This window comes from Oppia nitens, unplaced genomic scaffold, assembly GCF_028296485.1.
Source record: "Oppia nitens isolate AA-2021 unplaced genomic scaffold, nextdenovo-longstitch-racon4-pilon3 scaffold7_pilon_pilon_pilon, whole genome shotgun sequence".
Classification (NCBI taxonomy): domain Eukaryota; kingdom Metazoa; phylum Arthropoda; class Arachnida; order Sarcoptiformes; family Oppiidae; genus Oppia; species Oppia nitens.
This window is the reverse complement of record NW_026533251.1, coordinates 534,866-550,092: the sequence shown is the minus strand read 5'-3', so window position 1 is coordinate 550,092 and position 15,227 is coordinate 534,866. Positions and strand designations below refer to the sequence as shown.

General features: G+C 20.6%; 2 protein-coding genes across 2 annotated transcripts; both read right to left on the bottom strand.

Moving 5' to 3' along the window:
• Positions 1–1,257: 1,257 nt before the first annotated feature.
• Positions 1,258–9,533, bottom strand: LOC128963089 (uncharacterized). Its single transcript, XM_054309559.1, has 9 exons — positions 9,345–9,533; positions 7,759–7,860; positions 5,187–5,402; positions 3,244–3,535; positions 2,694–2,926; positions 2,547–2,619; positions 2,029–2,209; positions 1,478–1,896; positions 1,258–1,346 (listed from the first exon to the last, which is right to left on the bottom strand). The coding sequence occupies exons 1-7, from the start codon at positions 9,471–9,473 to the stop codon at positions 2,124–2,126; spliced, it is 1,131 nt and encodes a 376-aa protein (XP_054165534.1). The 5' UTR covers positions 9,474–9,533; the 3' UTR covers positions 1,258–1,346; positions 1,478–1,896; positions 2,029–2,123.
• Positions 9,534–11,806: 2,273 nt separating this feature from the next.
• LOC128963252 (trissin receptor-like) lies at positions 11,807–14,719 on the bottom strand (the record flags this gene model as incomplete). Its single annotated transcript, XM_054309753.1, has 3 exons — positions 11,807–11,829; positions 12,306–13,115; positions 14,317–14,719. Coding segments are annotated over 3 exons (1,236 nt in total), but the record flags the coding sequence as incomplete, so codon positions are not given.
• Positions 14,720–15,227: the final 508 nt, after the last annotated feature.

Sequence of the window (15,227 nt, the reverse complement as noted above, 5' to 3'; positions counted from 1 at the left end):
CAAAAATAATTAGTCATATTATTATTAATGTCACAAATATTGTTTTAAAATTTSTAAATAATTTATTAAAAATATATTTTTAAATATTTTTATTATTTAATATATTTATATATTATTYTATAACAAAAKGTTTACTAATTAATAAATATTAGATTAATAAACAAACAAAAATATATTGTTTATAATTAATGTCTGGTTATTATCTAAGTATACAATACTGTTATATTTGTCATTGATTGAAATAAAAGCATATTTAATAATTATATTTTTGACGATAATAATATTAATAATAATAATAATAATAATAATAATTGTATTAAGTATTCATAAATTAATATATATACAGTTATAATTATTWTAATAAAGTATATATTAGATAATAATAATACGGATTGAAAAWCAGTAATTTAACAATCATTGTTAAWTAGTTTGATATATATTTTAATTAAATGGCAAAATATATATAAGTTTATTTTACTTGGAAATAACTTATCGGAGTTATTGTACTGTAATTGTTGTCAAAAACTGTTTATCATTAGTAGACTAATAGTAGTAGATMTACTTTATAGCTATTAAAGTGTTGTTTTATATGTACAGCACTTATAGGCTTTCCGTGKAGTATATAATTTAGTAGTTATTATTGTTGTTRTGWATAAGTAATGTTTTTAATAATAATTATAAAATAATTATGTTTAATCATCTAATAAAAAATACTAAAATTCAATTATGATGGTTTCTACYATTTTYTTTATGGTTGCTATAAATAAAGCAAAATCTAAATAAAAATAGTTTTTATTTGACTTAAGATTTTTTTTCGTATWATATAATGTGTTAGAAAAAATAACAATTTTCATGCTTATTGTAATTTACATATACAATATACATGTAAATTTTTCATTTATATTCGGAAAATTACAATTTAATACAACTAAAATAAAAGTTTAATAAAATTTTTATTTACTTTTTTCTAAAAAAACTCACATGGAAATTAGTTKGAAATTTTTTATTATTATTTTTATACTATTTACTTAAGTAGATTACATAATAATTTTTGTAAACATAATATTTTWATTTTAAAAATATTTAGTAAGCATTTAAAATAATTTAATAAAAATCAGTCAAGAATTTGTTGTAAATGTTTTTTAATTTAGCAACTTTTTTTTAATTATACATTAATTGGTAATAAATATTTTTTACTTTAATAAAAAAATAGTTAAATTAATTATTATTAGTTTTTTTTGCACCTTCAMATKTCCATATTGATGATAATAGAAAAATAGTATCAATGTCATTTACTAATTTTTTCTAATTTATTAGCCATGTWAAGYGCCTGGTTTATAAACATTCTAGTTTTTTAAATAAAAATAAAATTAAAATTTCATAAGAATMTRTATATCAATAAAAAWTTTTGGTAAAAAATAATAATAATATTTGTTTAGTTAAACATCATASATACAGTTTTGTTTGCATTATTTACATTATTTGCATTTACATCAATTTTGTTGACAATGTTTGATATATCTCCGGGTGTATTAGTCGACTGTAAACTACGATTGTTATACAAGCCATTACTATTAGACACAYTATTCATATTGCTAGTAATAGACATATTATTATTATTATTATTATTATTATTATTATTATTAGCTGAAACAGTGGCTTGTGGTGTRCTATCTTTATTAAAAATTAATGGCACWGATAGWTTGGTGCTACTATTAGTTTGGTTATTAGGTGCTTCCTGTCCTCGAGATATACTTCCCTGATTGCCCGGTCCMTGATTAATGTGGTTTGAATGCGAATCAATCAATAGTTGTCTGTTTTTACCCATATCTGATTGTGACAGTATTGATGGTAATAATGTCGGCAATATATGATTAGTGACAACTGTGCCGTTAGCTAAACATTAGTCAAATAAATAGATTATTATGAATATACTATTGTATAWCTAATTATAATTATTTGAAGAGTCAAATAAAAAAAAGTTATTATTATTATTATTTATATTAATAATAATAGAAATTTACATACCGTTAATATTGGATTGTGATATASTATTGTTTTTATCACTGTTAACACTATTAGATTGGGAATTATRTGGAGTACCGGGAATTATATGACTGTTATTAGCTATCAATGCATCCATAGTTTGCATCGTCTAAATGATGCATAAGTGAACATTTTTTATGATCATGATGTGAATGATCATCACCTAATGTAATCATAATAATAATAATGATATTATTAAAAATTATTGAAATATATAAATAGAGTAAAAAAATAAATTATAAAAATAATATAATTGGACCGCAGTTTGAGGTCAAATGTCAAAAAAAAGTTTGCCGATTAGCCAACAAAATTATAGACGAAAATGTATATAAAATTAAAAAATTGAAATTATAAAAATAAAAAATAATAATTTTCTGGTAAAAGCAAATAGAGTATAGAGTATTAATTAAATTATTTTCGTAATAAAATTTTTATGTTTTCATATAATATTATACAAAATATATGCAGTATTTAAAAAAATAAAATACTTGTTTGATTACCATTTGTCTGTATTGCTAATACCGGTAATRTTTTAGTATTTTCACTAWTATTTCTTACATTACTAGTTGGTACCTATATAGATAATAAATATTAATAATTTAACTATTARATATTTTTATATAATWAATAAAGTAATAATAATATACCAGTACTTTAGGCACTATTATGCTGTTTTTGTCGTTGTTGTATAATGAAGAACCACTGGGATGATGATGATGCTCATGTTGGTGGGGATKAGGGTGGGGYTGATGGGGGTCGGGTTGAATCTGAACACCGGGAATTATGTGACTGTTATTAGCTATYAATGCATCCATRGTTTCATCGTCTAAATGATGCATAAGTGAACATTTTTTATGATCATGATGTGAATGATCATCACCTAATGTARTMATAAWAATAATAWTATATTCAAAAATATTGTAATATACTAAATAAAAAAAAGTTAAATATAAATCATATAGAAAATACAAGTCATCCAAAAAARCTATATTTAAAAACAAATATTTATCTAATTATTTGCATGAATTACATATTTATTGTACAGTATAATATACAGCATYAYAAATATGATAACTGTTTTAAATAACCATTTGTTTGTATTRTAATAAATGGTAATGTTTTTATTTAATACAGTAATAGTTTAGWAATAAAAAAGTTTTGTTTGAAATAAAAATAGATAATGTATTCTKTATTTACCTAATGTTTGATTAATCATTTTGTTATCTTTACCCGGAAATACTTCCTGTTGTTTATCCATAATTTCAACAGTGTTTAAGTGTGGCACTGGTAGATCTTTTMTCSTGTCTTTTAAAGCGGTAACATTTTCATGGGTATGGTGCTGGTGCTGGTATTTATTTAGTGACGGCAGTATTGTCTGATTTTTTGTCAACAAAATGGTCGGTAATGTACTGTTTTTTTGGGTGAAACCAAACTTTGTTGGATAAACCGAATCAATAGTGGTTTCATTACAAATGTCCGGTTTGTAGCCCTAATAAGGTTTGTATTAATACTATCGTATTACTATTATTACTATTATTTTAAATAAATACGATAACAGTATGAATATATTATTTTACTTTAGACGGGACAACAATTTTTAACACATAATCCCAGTTAYGTTGCCATTAAATCTAATTTTATTACATAAGAGTGGTTTTYATTAACTCTTATATAWTATATATTTATATATACAGTTTATATATATATATATATACATATATATAGTATACAAATATCTTACAAAATAATAATTAACATAATAGACAATAWCCGTAACTATAACAAAAGCATTTACAATATAAATTTATTATGTTTGTAACATTGTTAAATAATTTATGTAYAATATAACTTTATATAYAAGTATAGATATATAAAATTGGTTTATTTTACCTTATAATACATTGTTTTTWAAAATTTAAGAAAATGTAAAAATAGAGTTTTGATTWGATTTAATAATAACAAAAAACGAGAAAATAAATTAAACTTTATTATACTGTATTGTTAACTATTAATTTATATGCATTTAAATGAGATTAAATAATAAAATTTTATATTTGTATATACAGTATAATGAATTCTTTTATATAAGTTATTAATAGTGAATTTAACAGAAATTTACTTTATCTGAATTATAAATTTTTAAATTTATATAAAATATATAAATTCTAACAAATTTTAATTAAATTAATATTTTTATCATATAATTATATRGATMGATTTTTATAAATTATAATTTAAAATATACTGTATATATCTATATACTGTATTTATTATTCATTATAATAATTTTATATTAATTTTAAAAATAGATTTAAATATAAACATAGTAATWCAATATTGTAATATAAAGTTTTATATTGAAGTATTCATACTGTATRAAAATCAAATTATTAGTATATAATATTTTGTTTTAAGTATTTTGTGAAAAAAATATTTTATTTATTAACTATGCTAGGCAACAAAAAATCAATAAAAATATTTTTAAAAGATATTTTCATTTTGAATACTATTTATTCACTAAATAAAAATACTTTAAAAAATGAGCAATATTTTTATTATATATATATATATACATTMTWMAGTTATTTTATACATACAGTATATATAAAAGTTATTTTAAAAATARAAAGTAAAAAATACTGTGMAAAATTAATTTTGCTTATTTTATTYAAATCTATAWACTGTAGTTGCAATTGACTATTTATATTAATTTTTAAAAAATACTTAAGTAATAYTGTATAATAAGCTGTAAAAATAACAAAGTAATCAATAATATCTCAAATTAGACAATTTAGCCAATAATTTGGCAATGTTTTCATTATAAACAATAATGATAAAATCAATAATCAATTAGTATTTTTGTCAATTATTTATGATAAAACTATCAATTATTAAAAAAAGACATTTAAAACTCTCAAAAAAAAATAATTTCAGATTAATTTTAATAATAATATTTTTGTGATTATTTTTAAGTAACTTTTTTAAAAAATAACTATTTGATAATTTTTATAAAAAAAACTTTTTTACTTACATTTCAAATTATGTTAAAAATAAATAACTATTTATTTTATATTAATAATAATAATAAAATTTTTAAAAACTAGAGTAAGTCTATGATTAACAAAATAGCATTCACTTACTCTATAGCTATCGCACACCAATTGAATCATATTTTCAAATGCTTTCAATTCATTATGTTTGCTATATTTGCCATCAATGGTAATCCATGGCACGTGTGTATGTTTGGGCCGCAATTGTTCAACTTTTCTACCGTTAAGCCATTGAAATGTTTTGCCTATCGGTGAACGGGTGCACTCATCCATCAAAATCCAGTCAATACTTAATTGTTTGGCACACTATTTATATGTTTGTTAAAATAAATATATTATATAAAGTAAATCAGGATTTTTTTTAAAAATAAACTGTTTTTTGTTAGCAATATTATGTAATAAATTGTAATTTTAGTTTACATTTCTATTACAGAGAGAACAAAATATTATTTTAATGTAATAAAAAAATAACAAAAATTTATATATTGTGTTTAATAATCGGTTTATATGTTTAAAATATTTATTTTGTGTGTGTATAGAGTCTATAGACCTTAATGTGAAGATTAGTTTCTGTATAAATTATATTTCATAAATATATATATATCAGGGTTAAGCAAGGTTTTGGATTTTAGGGGGGGTAGACCGGGGTAAAATTTACAAAATTCTCAAAAAATCTTGGGGGGGGTATTGGGTGGGGTAAGATTTTTATTGCATTTTTAAACGGCAATTTTTTCAAAAATCCAAAATCAAGGGGGGGTCTAGAGAAAATTCCCTAAAAATTCCTTAAGTTCCCGAATATTCCCATGTAAATTCAATAAAATTCCCACAAGTTCCCGTATAAATTCCCGGGAAAATAGGTAAAATTTCCAAAAATATAAAAAAAAACTTAAAAAACTTAAAAATTAACAAAAATTTAAATTTTAACAAAAAATAAATATTTTTTAAAAAATTTTTTTAAAATTAATAAAAACTTAAATTTTTTACAAAAAAAAATAAAATAATGTATTTAAGATTTAAAAATAGTTGATAAAAGCATTAATGATACACTATGAGTTATTTTTAGTATTTTAATAATTTTTAACTTTTAACATAATTAATTTTTTAAACAATACTTAATGTTTATAGTTTGTTATATATTTTTATTTTTATACAAATACTGACTGAATACTACTTATTTAACTCAAATTTCGTTAAAGTTTAATTATATTAAGTACAAAATTGAAAATATTTTTAAATTTTTTATTTAAAATTTAAAAATTATTAATAAAAACATAAGTATTTATTGTTTTATTAACTTCTTAAACTTATATTTAAATTGTAATATGATTACTCTTTTCAACAAATAGGTAATTTTTAATTTTTTAGTTTATTTTAATTAAAATAATGTTATTTTTTGATGACTTTTAACGTTATTTTAACTATTTTTAATCAATAATTAGATTTTTATAAATATTAAAAACATAAAAACACTTACTAAAATAGTATCAACTAAAATTAAAATTTTTATAAATTTCAAAAAAATTTTCGGCGCCTTCGGCGCCGAAATTTTAGGGGGGGGGTCATTTCTCCTCGTTTTTAAGCGACAATTTTTTCAATTTGGTCAAAAAGTCTGGGGGGGTAAAATCCCAATTTTTCGATCTTAGGGGGGGGTATTTTGGCCTTACCCCCTACCCCCCCCCCTTACTTAACCCTATATATATATATATATATATATAATGTTATTTATAGCAATTTGCTTACGTCGGATATGAAAAATTTTATTATCTTATTACTGTATTATCATTTATAATATATAAGTACAGTATTTTATTATTATTATTTTTTATATTATAAATAGAATCTCAATAATAATAATATGTTATTAATTTTTGTATTATTTAAGTCATAACAAGTGTATACACATTTTTTAAGGCAATAATTTTTAGTTACAGTAGTATACCATAACAAAATCAACAACAACTTTATTATTATTAGTAATATTATTCAAAATCATATCATAATTTAGAATAATATACTTTATATAAAGGACAGGACAGTCATTATCGGAGAAGCCGACATTAAATCAAAATTTTCAGTTTCCGGATCAGTAGTTGTATCGGACCATACTATATATTATCCGACATTGTTATAATAGTAATAATAATATATATATATATGTAATATTAATTATATAGTTTTTTTTAATTTTTACCATAATATTAAATGTAATATATTAATACATTTAAATAACTGAGTTTTAGTTAACACTTTATATAAATAAAGCTAAATTTATTTAGAATGCTAATATAAGAATTAAAATTATTTTAAATATTAATATATTTAAAATAAAAAAACAAATAAAATGATTTTGAGATGCCTTTAATAATAATAATAAAACAAGTAATAACAATAAAAGTCTTAAAAATATAATAAAGATCTTTAATCTCTCACATAATATGTTTGGAGACCTGACAGCCGTATTAATATCACACTATATTTTGTTATATAACATAATAAAAAACTTAACTGAGAGATGATTTTAGATATTATTTTTTTCAAATAAAATAAAAATATTTTTGTTGTTTAAATTTTTAATGAAAATATACTAATCAAATAATAAATATATATTGATATATAAAAATAAATATATAAAAAACATTATAAATTATATAACTATATATACCTCGGGGCCAGTTATACTGGGTATCGACCAAGCGTTATGTTTATACATACATTCAATATATGCAATGCTATACTCGCGAGGCAGTTGAGCCATAGCACATGCCTTAAAAAATAAAAAATTGTTAATTTATAAATTAAACTTAAAAATTATTGATTTAATATATTAATTGTTGATATTTTTCTAAATGTATGAAACGTTTATATTAAAAAATAATTCTAATAATATCCTTAATATACTGTACTTAAACATTGTTATCGATATTCTATTATGATTTTAATCATAATTATATATCTATTGTTTGTTTTCCATTCAAGTTAGTAAACATGTTAATTAATATTATTTTAAAAAACAATATAAAATCTATAATTGTTAATTTGACAAACATGTATAATATATAAAATTTTGTAGTTGTATAATTGTTAACAACAAAGTGTGTCATAATATTTTCTATGCATATATTGAGTCTATAAACAAGGGAATAAAATGTCTTTTAATATATACTATGAATAGTATATTAGTATTCATATATACTAGTATAATATTAATATAATAGTTTAGTATAGTATAGTATAGTATATCAAATATAATTTTTAAACAGAAATTGAAAAACTCAATATATATACTGTATAACAGCTTATTATAAAGTATTTGGTTATGTAGTATTAACTTAAACTAAAATTACATTATATATAAAATTTGTATATTATTATTATATTTTACATCATTTTTTGCACTTAAATTAATATTCATTTACTTTACATAGAAAACTAAATTATATTATTTATAAGCAAATCAAATAATAAACTTTAATTAAATAGAAGAATTTAGTCTATAAACTAAAATGTGTTTACATTTTAAATTTTGTTAATTTTATTATTTTTTATTTTTTTATATACTTAGWGATAATTCACATATTAAGTTTTCACTTGGGGGAGGGGGTGTCGACCAAAGCAAACTTYTGCGAACGAGGGTAGAGAAGGTTAGAATTTTCACATTTAAATTATTTTTTATCAAATTTAATATTTTGATAAAAACAGTTTAAATAAATATTTTACTTTTGAACAGAAATAGTTTTATTTCCAGTTTTTGGAATATTTAAACTAAATGTTTATTTAAATCATTAATTTATTATTTAAATTAATTTTATTTCTTATGGATGGTGTGGGCGGGATTGGGAACATACGAATTTTAAAGTGACTACATGTCAACAATTGCGAACATTGGGGGAGGGGGTCTCTTAAAATGTGAGAAAGTAATATACGATTCACCTCTCATATTATTTATAACATTTAAGATATTGATTATTTAAAAAATAGAACAAAATTAAAATTTAAAACAATTATTGTATTAATAGAATACAGTATTTAAATAAATCCCTTTTTTTATACATTAGCTATTAGTGAGAATAACTATATAAATAAATTACTGAATAAATTTAATTGACAAAAAAATATTTAATTTAATTAATAAAACTGCAAATAAATTATATACTAAATAAATTATAACAATTAAGTCTAATAACATYCTGAGCACTGGTACTACTGCATGTATTGTATTATACCGTACTATACTGTACACTAACTTACCATAAGGGCATTGCCGTAACAYTCGTCATAGCCGTGTTGGCACTCAAAGTTCAGTCCCGACGGCGGTATTGTTGTATAGTTGTCAATAAGTGTATGGCTGTGACCGTATGGTATGAGTTCCAGGTTCATAATGTTAGCCAATTTACGCCACGCAGGGATGGCCTGTTCAATCACTATTTCCTTACTATGAGGACATATTARTTGGTARTGTATKRTCACATCTACTTTGCCCAATGAGCCATTGACAYAATTGTTCAATTGTTGGATAATTATCAAAAATATTAAAATTAATTTACAATTAACTAAATTATTATAGTCAGACATTTTTTGATTTATTTTGTCTTWGATATTAATATAATAAATCTTATAACACATACGTATTACACGTATTATTCAAGTAATTAATTAATTAAGTTTTATTAATTATAAATTTCTAATTAATAAATTAATTATAAGTAAAAGTATATTTTTATTTTMAAAGACTATATTTAATAATGAGATACAACAAATTTTAGTTATTTAATTTTTTTTAAATTATAATTATTATTTTAATATAACAAAACTATTTTGTTTTAAAAAATATTTAATTTAATATTTGTAATCATTAATTATATAYAACTRCAGTACTATCAATAACTAATACAGTAAATATACAGTATTTTACTTTACTTTACTAAAATGTTTAATAAATATTTATAATTTAAAATCACAATACAATATTTTGTTATACAATTTGAATTTTTATTAATAATAATTAAGTTAAATTCATAAAATAATAGTTTAATAAAATTAAAAATGCAAATTTTTAAAAATAAAAAATATATAAAATAAAAAATATATAAAATAAAAAATATATAAAATAAAAAATATATAAAATAAAAAATATATAAAATAAAAAATATATAAAATAAAAAATATATATAATAAAAATGTTTATAAAATTGAAGTAAAAATAGTTTTTAATAACTTTTTAAGTTTTATTTAAACATTTATAAAAATATCTATATCTTATAATTTATGTATATTTTTTGGATATAAATTTTATCAAATACAGTATTTGACTCACTATTAAATTCAATAGAAATAAAATCTGAATTTATTAACAATAAATTATTTTAATACAATACATTTTTATGTTRATATTTTTAATTATGCAATTAAAAATTATTTTTATTAAAACATTTTACGWAAAAAATAACTAAGAAACTAAAGTGATTTAAATATTATCAAGACTACTATCACTGATTTTTCGATAAAATAATTATAAACAATTTTAAACTAGATTTTTTATAGAGTTTTATACACTAATTTTTGTCAATAAAAATTACAAGTTATTTATAGTTAAAATTAAAAAATAAAATAATTATATTAAGTTTATCTACCTAAAATTGTATACCGCTTTCTAGTTCAACATTAAAATTATTGAACTTGATTAATTTATTAATAAACTCTCAAACAAATAAAATAATATTTTCTTAATTAAAATTACCGGTAATATAATTTATAATTATTAATAATATGCGTTTTCAATTAATTAGATTTTATTGTTTGCGCAAATATTTTACATTAATAATTTATTTTTATATAATGAAAAGTTTACAATATTATTACAATAGTATTAATTAATAGAAATTAAAAAATTATTTTAATTAAGTTAAATTTTGTTTTATATTCGACAATAATATACATAAATATTATTTAAATAAATCAATGGCACAAAATTAATTTTATTGAAAATATATTATATTTACATTATTGTTAAACTTATTAACATAAACTCATATAAATTATTAAAAATTTATTTTATTTTTATATTGTGGTTAGCTTTAAGCTATAAATTAATTTTTTACAAGTAGTCCAATAAAACAAAAAATAATTAATTTTCACAATAGATTCCAAGAAAATGATAATAATAATAATAATAAGCTTTATTAATAAGATATTATATTAAAAAAATCATTTGACTACATATTACTTTTATTATTTAAAAGCATATAATATTAGAAAAATAACACAAAATCAATAAATAATTTCGTAATAATGATATAAAAATTTATAGATAAATATATGGAAAACATTTTTTTACAAATATATATATGCAATATATATATTTTACATAGAATTATATTCAGATTTTTAAATTTATAATTAATTGTTAAAAAAATAAATTTAATAACTATAACAAATTCAATAATTATATATAGATATATATATATATATATATACAGTACTTGAAATAGATTATTCTTAAAAATAAATAAATCTTATATATATAAAGTATGTACTCAATTGCTTTATAAATTATAAATTATAATTATACAGTATATAAACTTAAACTTAATTAAAGGCTGATATTTTTTACACTAAACCAAAACCAAAAAACATAAAAGAGTTTTTTTGTTTGTTTTTATATTTAATACTTTTTTCATAAAAAATCTTTCTAAGTAATAATGTAATATTGTTTATAGTCTCATTAATAGTGTATCTAATTTTATGATAAAAAATAGATTTATTTTTTATTTCAGTCAATAATATTATATTATATTATTACAGATCATTTTGTTTATTATGTTTCCAGTAATATTATATGTTATTTATTAATTACTTTTTCATAGTAAATTAGTTTCATAATATACAATATTATATATATATATATATAAATATTGAATATAGATATTAATATATCATTTAATCATAATAACTTTTAGTTTGGAAAAAACATTACAAAAATACATACAATATATTAATATATTGCGAACTATACAGTAGTTGTCAAACGATTTTTATCACTATAATTATAATTATTGTTATTATTATAACTACTATTACTACTATTGAAACTATCACTATGAAAATAAATATGTTTATTATTATTATTATTATTATTATTAGCATTACCATGCTTATAATTATCATTATCATTGCCATCAACATTATTATAATTGTTAGTTTGGACATTACCAATGATTTTCATAGTAGCTCTAGTGTTACAATCGGAGTGATCATAGCTATCGGATACGACTTTTACCGGCAAAATAATATTAGTAGACCTGGCTACACCGCTACAACAATCSGTAGCAGTGTCTCGACTATGGCCAGTGTTGCCAGTGGCGCACCCATGGATTTTGACAAACAGCTGATAGATAACGTCAATCATTAGTCGACGCAATTTTTTTGAAAATATCAAATAGATTAGAGGATTGACCCCTGAATTTAAATAAAGCAATAAAGTTGTTAATATTGTAAACATTGTGGCAAAAGCCGAGTCCACTTGATAGCCGTGCAGAAAATGTTGGGCCAGTTTGCGGGCATGAAATGGGGCACTAAACAGGGCAAAGGCTACAACAATCACGATAAGCAATTTGATGACCTTTTTGCGCCTTTCTATTATCAATTTGATGGACGACTCACTCAGATGGTTGTCCCCGCCGTGATTTGTACAGCACAGTCGTGTTTTAAACGACATGGCATCGGTGTAAGTGTTATGGGCGGCAACACTACCTCCACCACCACTACTATTATTATTATTATTATTGCCGTTACATACCGGTTGCGATTCGCGCGACGACACGTTGTTCGGTGTCGATGTTGTCGACCGATTCGCTTGTAGACTATAGCCGGGCAACGGACTGGTCCACAGATGATAACATACACGCAGATAGAGTACAGATATTATGATAAGCGGTGTAATAAAGCACAGAGCGATGTACACAACATCATATAGTTTGGCGTCATATATGACTTGTTTGAGTACACATAATGTTTGGGTTTCTGATAGAAAAAAAGATTTAAAAAAATTCAATTCAAATAACTGTTTTGATTCAAATTTTATTTAATTTTACTTATATTAGTATTTTTTGTAAATTTACATTAGGAATACAATTATTTTTATATATAATCTCTCTCTCTCTCTCTCTCTCTCTCTCTCTCTCTCTCTCTCTCTCTCTCTCTCTCTCTCTCTCTCTCTCTCTCTCTCTCTCTCTCTCTCTCTCTCTCTCTCTCTCTCTYTCTCTTTCTCAGCTCTTTCTAATTTATTCACAAAAAATATATAATATATACGTAAAAATTAATGTATATTTCATACACACAATTACACTTAGATTTATATAGTGTAAACCCACACATAAATTAGTACAATTACATTTTAGAAATTGTTAACATAATATAAAATTAATGATAAATATTAGAAATAAAAAACTAAAAAAAATACAAATAACTAACAAAGTTAATTAAATAAAYACCATTGAAAATATTTCACAAACTTTTTGTAAATTTTTGTTATAAATTATTTTAAATTGCATTTCACACATAAGTGTAATTTATAGTGATGCAAAATTCAGCTGAATTTTTTTAAAGCTGAATAATCAATTGGAAATTCAGATTATTTATTGATTTTATAAAACAATATTAATATTTATTGAATCATTTTTAAGTATATCATATTTTGATTATAAATTAAAACATTAAACTGAACAATAAAATGATTTAAATAATAATTAATTATTAAATACTTATTTGTGTTATTTAATTAAACTTTTATTTTATATTAATTTTAACAACTTTATCAAATAATCTCAGCGTTTATTATATTATATTAAGGTTCAGTTTTCAAAAATATTTTTATTGATAATCGAAAATTAATTGATAATATTATATTAAATTTTTAAAAGATTTTCAAAAAAAAACCGATTATTAATACGTTTTTATCTAATTTAAAGTTGAATTTGATCTGAATTTTCTGAATATTCAAAACTAAATTTTCAAAAATTTTCAATCATTTACATCATTAGTAATTTTTATAGATTTGTACTAAGAAATTAACATAATTTTGTAAAATAAAAAAATAATATAAAAATAAACTATTTGTGCAATGATTTTAACTTTACTAATTTTGTAATGTTTCAAAAATTATTAAATTTAAGTTAATGACAAATAAATGTTAATTAATTAATTAATTAATGATATGTCTAACCTTGATGTGGAAGTGGTATATGAATGGTACCGAAAATTATGAAACGAGGAAAACAACAGATGGCYGACAATAACCAGACAATGATTATTGTTATCTTCAGTTTTCTCATTGTTAGGAGCCGTCGGCTCATCAATGGATAGACCAGAGCTAAGTAGCGCTCAATGGATATGACAACCAATATATACACCGATGCCGTATAGCTCAGGGCGTGTATGAAGTGATACATACGGCACAGGATATCACCGAACGACCAGTCGGTAAACAAATAGATCGATAGGTTTTGATAGACACAGAATATGGCGACACATAAGTCGGCGATCGCAAGGTTTAGGAGGAAAAAGTTGGTCGCCGTTTGAGTTTCACGATTGAGAGCCAACACTGCTATTACCAATGAATTGCCTAATAATATGATATTAACATAAAGTCATCAGAGAATTGAATGCATTAATATTATATAAAATTATTTTATATCTATTTATATATATTATTATTAAACTATTAAATATTATGTTTTAAGATTTGTTTTTCATGATATTAAGCAATTTTTATTAAATCAAATATTTGAGTTAATACAAAAATTTCATTAATTTAGACATTATTTTTTAAAAATTATATTAATATTATAGTAAGATTTCTCTATATTCGTAAAAATAAAACTTAATAAATAGTCAAATGAATAGATATTTGAATAATTTTATTAAGCTTTATTAAAGCATAAATTAGATTAATTTATAATAATATATAAATATATAACATTTATATTAAGAATTATTACATTAGATTTTAATATATTCTTTATCATAAAAAGGTTAATAACAAAAAATATACAATAATAATAAGTTTATATCCTATGAATATATATATATATATGACTACAATATTTGTATTAATTAGTATGTATATTACAAATT